At 40.0% G+C, this 12,523-nt stretch overlaps 1 protein-coding gene and 1 long non-coding RNA gene across 5 annotated transcripts in view; one reads left to right on the top strand and one right to left on the bottom strand.

Annotated features, from left to right (window-relative positions):
* The window catches only part of LOC309372988, a 198,810-nt gene that overhangs the window by 6,617 nt on the left and 179,670 nt on the right, over positions 1 to 12,523 (bottom strand). The gene's annotated exons all lie outside the window — the stretch shown is intronic.
* The window catches only part of MIPOL1 (mirror-image polydactyly 1), a 189,081-nt gene that overhangs the window by 88,894 nt on the left and 87,664 nt on the right, over positions 1 to 12,523 (top strand). For all 4 annotated transcript variants that reach the window (XM_081913624.1, XM_081913625.1, XM_081913627.1 and 1 more), the window contains one exon: positions 5,362 to 5,469. In XM_081913624.1, coding sequence (XP_081769750.1) covers positions 5,362 to 5,469 — 108 coding nt within the window. The remainder of the gene's footprint in view (positions 1 to 5,361; positions 5,470 to 12,523) is intronic.

The raw sequence follows: 12,523 nt of genomic DNA, 5'->3' as shown, positions 1-12,523 counted from the left end.
CTTCCTCAACAGATCTGCCAACTGTCGTCACAAAATTTAATTTTCAAAGAAACATTGGACAAGTCAGAAGAGATATGATTGATAGTCGTATGTTGTGAACTACCTTGAGATCTATGGGTGAAGGGCAGTACACTGGTACCTCAGGTTAAGTACTTAATTCGTTCTGGAGGTCCATACTTAACCTGAAGCACCACTTTCGCTAATGGGGCCTCCTGCTGCTGCCGCACCGCCGGAGCACGATTTCTGTTCTCATCCTGAAACAAAGTTCTTAACCTGAAGCACTATTTCTGAGTTAGCGGAGTCTGTAACCTGAAGCGTACATAACCCGAGGTACCACTGTATACAAATTTCGCAAATAATGATAATAGCATGCATTCTTTGTTTCAGTTTGGTTCCTAATGTACTCATTGTTCCATGGTAACTTTATTTAGTAGCATTTTGCCTAAAAGTAGTAGTAGTAGTAATAATAATAATAATAATAATAATAATAATAATAATAATAATAATAATTTATTGTTTGTACCCCACCCATCTGGCTGGGTTTTCAGCCAGATGCCCTAATAAGATCATAAGCTCCAGTAACCTTCATGCAAATCAAATTAAATTGAGTGGGATTTGTGCTCCTCAAGAGTTGCATCTGAAATCTCACACACACCCCAACATGGTTTAACAGAATTTTGCATTCCACATTTCTTCTTCCTGTTATGCATAAACTGATATTTATTAGGAGCAAGACAAATATACAGAGTTATCTTTGAGTTCATGACAGCTTCAAGCTCAGACTGGATTACAGCAGTGAGACAAGTAGTGTTTAATCAAACCTTTTATGGCTTCTGATTGGCAAGATGTTAGAGCCGCATTGCATTTTCCCCCAAGTTGAAATGTTAAATGTTTCTTTTCCTAATCAAATAATTTTTTTTCTAAAAATGCAGATGTTCCTGGGGTCTGACCTCTACCAAAGCTCTTTTTCTTTTTTTCTTTCTTTTTTCACTCTTTTTTTCACTCTTCTGAAATCCAGGAGGTTTAAAACGGCTGGGCATTGTAAAAATAATCAGTTAAACACTCTTGTTGACCGCTTGCCAGAAGTGTAGAGGAAAGGCTTCACAGTTTTTTAAAATGAAAAAATAATAATAATTCAGAATTATGGCATAATTAAATAAATCTATCTAGACCATCATTTAGTGGAAGAAGAAACTAATTCTTTTAAATGGAAAAGAAAAGGATAAAATCAATTTAGATAAATACAAGTGTTTCCAAACATCTGCTGCTCAAAGTACATAACTCACATTGACACCAAAGGTTGGTTTGTGTTTTGACTGGAAGAGTTTGATATTATTTTTGTCTGCAGAGGAAGGAGTTGTGTAGCATCCAAGTGGTGAGATATTTGCCTCTCAAGCAATCATGATGAATTTGGGACAAGGGGGAGACTGTGTGTTTTTTATTTTAAAAAAAAAATCACAGTGAAAACTGCTTGCTTTCCTTGAGGAATCTTTGGATCGGAAACTGTCCTCATGTGCAGATCTTTCAAAAGAAAATAAAGAGAAGAACAGAATAATAAAACAGTTTTGAAATCTGTTAAACCACCTTTGTCTGGAACATGGAGTTTTATTCCAACATGTCAACCGAGTTTCAGTTTTGATTTTTGACTTTTTTTAAAGGAGGATGTACGCTATTAAAATAAGTTTAAAAATAAGCTAGGATCAAAAGATCATCGATAAAAACAAGCTTTGAAATCGGCTGCTCGGTACACTGAATAAACGCTTCCTGTTTAGTAATCTCACTATCAGTAAACATAACTTGTCTCCTTCACCTTTGGCCTCAAACTGCACAGGCTTAGTCTTGAGTCCCACTGGATTTGATGGGACCTTGGGCCAAATAGAGGGTCAATCCAGGCTCCCTTCCATGCAAGCCACTGGAAGAATGCCGCCAATAGATGAAGGCGCTCAATGCCATGGGAATCCTATAGACACAATAGGAAGCTTCATAGGAAACTGCCTCAGACTGTTGCTCTATCTAGCTCCATATTGTCTACACAGACTGGCAGTGTGTCTCCAGGGTTTCAGCCTCCAGAAATTCCCAGACCTACCTGGAGATGACGGATTGAATTCGAGGCATTCTGCAAGCAAAGCAGATGCTCTGCCACTTCTCTCCCCTGCCCAACCCCAGAATACTCCCCAAGTAGAGAATGGGGAGGGAAGGAAGCAACGTGGAACTGAATTGGGCCTGACTGTACTGAGGACTGCAGACTCAATCTCTTAACTATTTTACAATTCTGAAATTCCTTCATGGCCTAGGACCCTCGTACCTATGGGACCGCCTCTCCCGGTATGCCCCATGGAGGACCTTAAGGTCCATAAATAGCAACACCCCAGTGGTCCCGGGCCCTAAGGAAGTCAGATTAGCCTCAACCAGAGCCAGGGCCTTTTCAACACTGGCCCCAGCCTGGTGGAACGCTCTGCCTCATGAGACCAGGGCCCTGCAGGATCTGATTTCTTTCCGCAGGGCCTGTAAGACAGAGTTGTTCTGCCCAGCCTTTGACTTGGAATCAACTTGATCCCCTCCCCCTCTTTCCTTTCTCCTTCTGTGATGGAACTCCTATTTGAGGGCTTCCCTGGCTTTTTTTCTGGCCCCCGTAGGACCAGTCTGGATAGTTGGCCTTGGTGAAGATTTGACGTTTTCATCCCCAAAAAGTTTTGATTTGAGTTTGTCTGAAATGAGGCTGTATTTTAATGTTGAATTTTAATCTTGTTTTTAAGTTGTGTTTTAATCCATTGTTTTTATACCTGGTGTTAGCCAGGTCTTGGCTGGGGAGGGCGGGGTATAAATAAAAATTATTATTATTCTTGTACATGTACACTACTTTATGTCGTCTGCTCCCAACCTGAGTACAAAGACAAGAGCTTGTTTCCAACAGCATCATCCATACAAGGGTTTCTGCTTGTGCAGTGGAACTTCCTCTCCCTTTCGTCTCCTCTCCTCCCTTCATGTACCCCACAACTCCATCCCCAAATCTGCTCCATGGGATTGGGGAAAACTCCATAAAAATTGGGAGGGGAGAAGACAGAGGGAAAGTGAATCAGATGACTAAATCAGATGCAACCCGTTATTTTCTGCATCTATCAACTACTTTCTCTTTCAAATATTATGGCCTAGTGAAATCCTGGTGCCAAGATATAAAAGCATAGCTTATTTTCTCCAAAGGTTAGTTGTTCTCTGGATTGTGTGAGGGAGAAAGTGAGATTCACCTTCCAAATCCTACTTCTGGGATTAGGCAGGGTTTTCTTATTTCTAATCTAAATAAATAAACAGCACCAGAACTCCACCAGAATGCATGCTAGATGTTTATAATATACTTCTGTCACAATAAGGAAAGCTGCTTGGTGATGTTGATACCAGGTTCAAGCTAACATTAAAGGACTTTTGTTTTCCCATTATGCCTATCCTATCAACCTGAATCTTCTAGATATTTGCATAGACAAGTTTTCTTACTCATCACTCTAGTTGCATCAATCCAGTTAACATCTTGAGGAGCATTAAACTAATATTAAATGAAAGCTATAGTTGTTCCAGTTCATTTCACTCTTAAACATATTTAAATTTCATTGATTTTAGTAGGACCTAAGCATTTGCTACTGTAGGTTGGACTCTAGCCAGTCTGCACATCTGGATGTTGCTTATGAGAATAAATAGTTCAATATGGAAAATGTCTTATTTTCCACAAAAATCTGTTCTTTCTTATTGGCATTCTGTACCTGTTCTCTTCAGGAATTGCTTATATTGCAATTTTATTAATATTGTAACTTTGTTATTCATTGGAGAAAGACATTTGTGCTTATTCAGAGATTAATATTTGAATGTAAAATCTCTCTGCAATAACATAACCCATGGGTGGTATCCAACTGTAGTATTTTGTTTGTGCAAATGAGCCTTACCTTTCCTCTCCTCTGTTTACACCCCTCCACACACACACACACACACACCCAGGAGGTTGTGAGGGCTATACAAAATGTTATGCCCATTGGTACATTGTTGGGATTTGCCCCATGTACAGTGGTACCTCAGGTTAAGTACTTAATCCGTTCCGGAGGTCCGTACTTAACCTGAAACTGTTCTTAACCTGAAGCACCACTTTAGCTAATGGGGCCTCCTGCTGCTGCCGTGCCGCCGCCACACGATTTCTGTTCTCATCCTGAAGCAAAGTTCTTAACCTGAAGCACTATTTCTGGGTTAGCAGAGTCTGTAACCTGAAGCGTCTGTAACCTGAAGCGTATGTAACCCGAGATACCACTGTATCTGTTAGCAATATTGCACTCCAAAATGAATTCTCCCAAAGTTTAGGGCACATTTCAGGAAATGTGTTTTTCAGTTGTCAAGTTTCACACTGCTGAGAGTGCAAATGTTATCATTTTCTTACTTTTCTTAACATTTTCTGGCATACAGTTGACTTTAGAGTGTTTATTTACAGATCTCCATGCTTTCAGAGGTTCCCTTTTATGTTTTGTGATTGTTCTCCAGGCTCCCTTATACACCTTATGGTTCTTTGGTCTTGAATTCTTTTGTCTTTATTTTGCCCTCCAAACCACCATTTTACCCTTAAGCCAGGATAACTAGGAATTGCACCTCATGACCTTCTGGAAAGTTGGTTAGATGCCCATCCAATATCTTGGGCTATGTCTTAGTTGTTTAATTCTTTGAAGCATGCTCCCTGTCGCACAAATAATTAACAATTCTGCTGCTTAGTACTAAACTCTAATTATTAATGCAAACACATGATGTTTATAGCTGTATCTTTAACTGGCATGAGATAGGGTGTGCAGTGTATAATCTGTTTTGTTTAACATTGTTTTTAATAAGCAATGCATAACATTGTGGCTGTAATTTCCAATTCAACATTTTACATGGCAGCTTTACTTTCCCGTATATAAAATAATCTAAGTCAGAATGTAGACAAGTCTCTCTCTCTCTCTGTGTGTGTGTGCGTGTGTGTGTGCGTGTGTGTGTGTGTGTGTGTGTGTGTGTAACTATTTAATACCAAAATTGCTTCTCATTCTGATTTAGAATATTATTTTTTCTCAATAATTTATATGCCGTCTTTCAGATATGTTGTGTTAGTCATGGGAATTTGCATTTTTGTCTCTGAGTAATCATACCGTGAGAGAATGAATAAACCAAGATCTGTGCTAACTCATATGCTAGATCACAACATGTTTAAATGTGAAGTTTAAATCAATGCAATAATTATAATATAATATAATATATAATATAATATTATGTTTTATTTGCATTAATTCATTTGGCTTGCTGGAGGAGAAAAGATCTGTCCCAGCTCCTTCACTTAATGGGATTCTTCCCTCGTTGCAGTGCAAACTGCTGGAGCAGGAGCTTCATCATATGAAAGAGCAGAACCAGACTTCTGCAAACAACACGAGACATCTGACTGCTGAAAACAATCAAGAACGTGCTCTGAAGGTAAATCTCCATTCCTTCTTGCAGGCAAATTAAGGTTGTAAGCCCTGGGTGCCAGCTTTCTGTGCTGCATATATCAGTTGTGTACATTTCGGCAGAAGTGAGCTTCGCTGTTTGCCAACAACCCCTTCTTTAAACACAGATACAGCACCCTTCTGTTATGGTATTATTTAGTGGTGTGTGTGCGCCTATGAGCACAACAAAATAAAAACAACATATTCTCCAAATTGACAGGCTGTGTTATGGTAACTAACGTTCAATTCACACCGGTTTGCTTCTGGCAGTATTCTAGCTCTATAGTGTTTGGGGGGAAATTGTCGCTGTTTGCCCAGCGGTAACTGTACAAAATGAATATTTCTAAAGAATGTCTGTTTGATATGCTTCAGGTAGTGTGTGCTGTATTAATAAGATTGTTGACCTATCCTAGTAGTGACCACAAAGTTGATACTGATGTTTGCAAAAGGGTAGCTTGTGAGTCCTCTTTCCAGTTTCGGCGGGGGAAATCTTGTCAGAAAGGATGAAAGGGAGAAAGAGATAAAAGGGAGGAGGAGGAGGAAGAGAGAAGGAAAGAAGAGAAAGATAAAAGGCAGCAAAGTGGGAAGATTTGAGGAAATGATACTTTAGCTTTAGAAAGGGCATCTTATGTTGACACTGCATTTGCTTGCTAGACCCTCTTAGGAACCAAAAGGAGAAAACAGATTAAAATAATGTTTTTTAAAAAATCCATGTTGTCCTTGCACCAAGCCAATGCATGCAGACAGAGGCTCTTACTTCAGGCAAGTGATGGTAAAGGCTCACAGCAGGCAGGAGTCATGATTCAGGAGCAGGGCAAGAAGTTCAGAATTGGACAGAAGCCTGGAAGATGTCCCAACGAGTTTTCCTGCCAAGACAAGGTGTGGTGAGCTCACATGCAAGACTCTCTCACCTTGTAGGAATATCAGGGTTGCAAGCAGTACACTTGGTTGGAGTGGGTGGGTCTGATCCCATCTGTGAAGGTGGGGCCTGGTTCTGAGCAGCAAGGCTTCATACTCCAGTTCAAACTCCAGTTCAGTTGCTGCCACCTTCTGTTCAACCTCCTCCACCCCCATCGGAGCCTGTTCTTGAGCCTGATCCCAGCAGCACTGCGGGGCTCATGAGACATATATTTCTACATCATCCCAACATGTATAATAATGAAAAGAAAGAGAGATCTTTGTCTGGAGCCTACAGTTGTTTTATTACTTTAAACTTGTTTTCATTTCCCACCCTTCTTCTTGCTAAGTTGTCTTGAGGATCAACATTTCTGTTGTCTATATTGATTAGTTCTGAAATGTGAAAACATTTGTCCCCGTTAGGGATGGAGAAGAAAACTGAACCCCATTCGATTTAAAAGCGAACCTGCCTAGTTCACACCTTCCAAAGCAATATGTAAACCGAAATGCATCCATCCTCTGAAATTAGCACATCTCGAAATTTTCTGGTGCAGTTCACTGGCCAAACAGTATGTTAAAAAATGCATCTACTTGGGTAACGTCTGCATTAAATGCATATATTAGCAAAAATGATGCACACAAAAACACACGTGCAAAAATGTGCTATAGTAATTGCTTTGCAAAATTGTGTATATGAGCCAAAATTGTATACAATGTATATATTAGAAGGAATTAACAATAAAATGCTGGTAGATTTTCATGAGGACTTGAAAAAAAGGTTCTCCAATTTAAGATTGGAAAAATGAGAACCTGAGAGAAAACAGATTTGCCCATTCCTAGGCTCTATCAACAAGTGGACTTGTGGCAACTCATGAAGCTAAGTATGTCCGGATGTCCAAGGTGCTTTTTAGTTAGTTATTGTTTAATTATTTGAACCAAGCCCAGCATTTATCATTCCAGTCACACAGGGCTAACCTATCAGAACTGAATATTTGTGCCTGCGACACTAAAGTAACATTGCTCAGAGTTGTCACATTTGATACTTTGAAGTTACTGTGCCAAAGTAGTTGTTATTACCCACCCTATGCATTTTCACACTGTAAATGTTTTCATGTATTCCTGCAAGGTAGTTGAGTCATTCAGAGAGGAATACACAGTTTTCCTCTTTGGCAAAATTGTCCTGTTTACAATACATAATATTTGTCTCCACAAATATTCTTTTCAGTAAAGCTAAAACATTGTAATTGGCTTTTAAAAAGTGGACTCATATTGAAGACATTTTTACAGCTATCTATTTCTCAATTAATCCCATTAATGAATCACTTTCTATGAAATGTCTCAAGGTGATTCAGCAATGAAAACATCAACAGTAGAAACATATGTAGCATAGAGCAGGTTCATATATAAAAACCATTTCAAATGTGCAAATACAGATTGGGATAAAATATGGTCTTAAAAGGCTTATTGAGAAAAGGAAGGTCTTTTGTAGGTGCTGAAATCATAATAGAAATGGCACCTGTCTGGTACATAAGAAGATGGTGTTCCAAAGGGTAGGGGCCACCACACTACCCTTTATATAATTATCCTAATTGTTTCCTTTGAGATTCATCTACTTCGTCCATGTTTCCAGCAACAGCAGGTATGTGCAGTAAATATTGTAGGTTTGTCGTAGATAGTACAACACAGACTGATTAGGATGACGTCTTACAATTCTTAATGTGATTGATATTATTTGCGGCATAGAAACCCAGAGGTTTCAGCAACATCAGTTGTTGCAATCTCTGAATCTGACAAATGTACCTTGCAGATCATGGAAAATCAGAAATCTCACTTTGCACAAATATCCTGACTACTTTATAGAGGTGTCTGAAAATGCTTCCAGAGATTCTATAAAGCCAAAGTAGAAGAATTAGACAGGGCTAATCTTTCACAGGGCTAACTAGCCAAGCTGAATTGCCTCTTGGCTATTTCCCCGCTTCCCAAAAAGAAAAACTCACACGCTTTTTAGAAGTAGCATGCCACTTTGTGCGGTGAGATTTTGATTCGGATGATATTTACATATGTGGCTCTCTTTACACAAATAGTACTATTGACTCATTTGTATGAGTAATTTTAATTGTGTGCCTAAGTGTCCGTTTCACTGGAGATGAAAGCACATATTAGCAAGAGTATTCTTTCGCTTGTTACCAAAGACAAAAGGATTGAGAGCACAGCAGCCTTTTTCTTTGTGGTTAAAAGAAGGAGACATTTGGTCAAGGAAAAAATATTTCCAGAAGCAAAATAGATTACATTTAAGTGGTGAGTTAATCCCAGTGTACATTGAGGCCTGAAGGGAGGGGGTTTAATATAAACGTTTAATAATACGTAGCTTGTTTAATTCATATATGCACAATAATACTATTGTCCGGGAAAACATTTCAAATGAATAGGAGCAGCAGGTTTTGGGGGTTTTTTTCCTAGTCCTGCCCCAGGTTTGCTTGTTTTTGAAACATGAATCAAACATTTCAGATGCCTGGGATTCTTCAACACTATACAGAATGTTCAGATTTTAAAATTAAAAATGAAGGTGGGGTAGGGACAAGAAGATCGTTCCAAGCTCTTTAACTTTGCTTTTACTACTGCATCTCTGTAAGTAACCAATTTTGTAGCCAAAAGAGAGATGTCACACTACCAGAAATGTTAAGTTGTTGTCAAGCAATATGCTTTATTTTATGGGGGTGGGGCCGAATCATATGAAAAAGCTTTTCCTCTGGGGGACATGCTGTTAATCTAAACCTGGGATGTAAGTCAAATATATATATAAATTGACATGGGTGAAATGTTAAATATCCTCTTTCCTTTAAAGTGGGATTGTTTTATAGAATCACAACAGACCCTCTTGTGACTCTCAAGACAGATCTGTGTTTCAGCACAATCATGTGTCTACTCAGAAGCATGTCCCGTTGAGTTTAAAGCAGCTTCCGTCTACCTAGTTAAGCATGTACAGTGGTACCTTGGGTTACAGACACTTCAGGTTATAGACTCCGCTAACCCAGAAATAGCACCTCAGGTTAAGAACTTTGCTTCAGGATGAGAACAGAAAGCTTGCAGCAGCGGGAGGCCCCGTTAGCTAAAGTGGTACCTCGGGTTAAGAACAGTTTCAGGTTAAGAACGGATGTCCAGAATCAATTAAGTTCTTAACCCGAGGTACCACTGTATAGGATTGCCGTACGAACATGAGTTTGACCAAACTGCGGGAGGCAGTGGAAGACTGGAGTGCCTGGCGTGCTCTGGTCCATGGGGTCACGAAGAGTCAGACACGACTAAACAACAACAGGATTGCAGTATTTGAAAGATTACAGCCTTAATAGTGTATGGTTTTTAGCTGCAGTATAACTGGGACTTTAATGGGGGGGGCGCTTTAAAAAGGTATCAAGAGTGAACTGTAGTTCTTAGGGCAAGTGTCAAAATAACCCTCCATTAGATTTTCCCATTCACCATTAGTGCATAACGATACATTGTTGTTTGTGCTCTAGTGAAATCTTATAAACGCTGGTTACATAAACCCTTCACCCCAAAAGCAAGCCTTAGGAAGCTCTAAATAGCAATGACCCATGCATGACCTCCTTATCTGAAAATGCCGTTCCACCTTCGGTCTGTAATAGACACTGAGGAGACATAGGTGGGGCAAAGCATATATAAATATTTCTAAGCCTCATCTGTTTTCTAAAAAATAGTACCAGGGCCCCTTTACCTGATATAGCCTCTTTCTTTTGTGTGACTTGAAATTTGTAGATGTCATGAGCGAGTTCCCCACAAGAGCTGAGACAAAAGCAGGGGAGGCCTTAATGCATTCTCAAGGCTGCCCACTAGCCTTGGCTCAAAAGATAATACATGTTTGCACTTTTCAACTTTTCTTTCATTCTTAATCTGAAGGATCTTCTTGACTGCAGTCCTGCGACCAATGAGGACATCAGAACAGATAGTTTCTCAAATCATGTATCTGTATAAATAGTTTTGCAAACTATTTTACCAAACTCCCTACAATAATAGTATCCAGGCCGGGAATTCTAAAAGAGGAATAACACCTGCAAATGCAGTGGAGATTCGTAAATGTACTTTAATTTTTGCAACTTTTTTATAGTTTTAACATTTAAGCGTTGCTTCAGAATTTAGGATGCCCCCCCTTTTACTGGAAAAAGGAAACAATAAGGAAATTGATAAGTGTATGGTGGTGTGATCAGGCATGTGAGCCAGAAGTGAGAGCAATACTAAATGAAGAAATCTATTGCTTTTAAAATCCACGCTAGATAAATTATTGGCAGGGCTCTAATGTTTCTAGCTGTACAGTAGGTGAAAATTCAGCAAGAATAACTTCCATGTCATGAAAGCCCGCAAGAAGAAGGATGTTGCTGTTGCATATTCAGGGGTACTTGGTTAGACCTGCATATTCAGGGGTACTTGGTTAGACCTGCATATTCAGGGGTACTTGGTTAGACCTGCATATTCAGGGGTACTTGGTTAGACCTACTGGTCAGTTTGTCCCATCTAATACTTGAAAGTTTCATCCATGAGATTGGTCTACCTCTGATTCAGACATAATGGCAAACTTTGACATCACATATGAACCAACTCCAGGTGTCTGTTACAAAACATACCCTCCAGTAGCAGTGTAGATCAGTCTTCATTTCCAGTGGCTTTGAACTGTGTTGGAACAGTTGGAAATAAATACTTCTCCACACATTGTTGCTGGCAGCTGCTTTTTGTAAAAACTTTATTGCTGTGTTGTCCTGCTGAGTGCTGGCAGCCAACTAAGGATCCATATTGAAAGTATTTGCTTTACAGGTTCTAGGAAGCCATTCCCAGACCCAGAACACATAATGCTACATTGCATGTGAGCAGCTTCCATGTGACTTCATGCATGCTTTCCCATTACATGCATCATTTTATTTGTATACCGCCTTTCCGTGGCTAAAACCATGCTCAAGGCAGCTTACAGCATGGGGGAGAAATAGATAATTACGAATACAACAAAAGTAGTCAAAACAATAAATACAAAACATCAAAAAGTGCACAGCCAATTTGAAGAATTCCACATTAAATAAGAGCTGAAAATAAAGATACCAAAAAATGATATCAATAAGAGGAACAAATCTCCCCAAACAATACCGCGAACCAATAGTCTATTTAGTAGCATCAGTCTCTGCAGCTGGCGTCAGTCAGTGTCCTGCCCCCACCAGGCCAGGTGGGAATAGGCCTACAAGGCAGGGAGCAGTTCTTCCTGGAGTCACAGCCAAAATGTTCTCCAGAACACTGTAGAGGAGGAGAGTGACATGTGAGTGTTTTTTCTTTGTGATCACCCCCTTCTCTGGGAGCCAGGCATCATTTGCATGGGAAGAAACCACACCATGATTCACGCCATCCATGTGCTTCTATCATATTGTCATTACTGGTGTCACGTAGGAAGAAACTGTGGGGAAGTGGCTCCAGTGCTGCTCCGGGAATTTGTAAACCAGGGTCTACTGTGATCATGAGATGAGCAGATCACACAGCTAAACTCTGGTTCAGATGGTTTACTAAGCCAGCGAGAGTCATAATTGTGCCGGAAGGGCAATGTTCATGTCTTCCACCACCTAAAGAATATTGTGCCTTTTACTGGTTTTTAATCTGGTGTCCATGATTCATTTTCACAAAGAGCTGTGGATTTATCATTGGACATAAAAATTGTTGTTGTTGTTTAGTCGTTTAGTTGTGTCCGACTCTTCGTGACTCCATGGACCAGAGCACGCCAGGCACTCCTGTCTTCCACTGCCTCCTGCAGTTTGGTCAAAGTCATGCTGGTAGCTTCGAGAACACTGTCCAACCATCTCGTCCTCTGTCGTCCCCTTCTCCTTGTGCCCTCAATCTTTCCCAACATCAGGGTCTTTTCCAGGGAGTCTTCTCTTCTCATGAGGTGGCCAAAGTACTGGAGCCTCAGCTTCAGGATCTGTCCTTCCAGTGAGCACTCAGGGCTGATTTCCTTCAGAATGGATAGGTTTGATCTTCTTGCAGTCCATGGGACTCTCAAGAGTCTCCTCCAGCACCATAATTCAAAAGCATCAATTCTTCAGCGATCAGCCTTCTTTATGGTCCAAATTTGCACTGGCCTTATCTGAAGTCTTCTGTCA

The sequence above is a fragment of the Podarcis melisellensis genome, assembly GCF_964234715.1.
Source record: "Podarcis melisellensis genome assembly, chromosome: 1".
Lineage (NCBI taxonomy): Eukaryota > Metazoa > Chordata > Lepidosauria > Squamata > Lacertidae > Podarcis > Podarcis melisellensis.
This window is presented reverse-complemented; position numbering and strand designations above follow the sequence as displayed.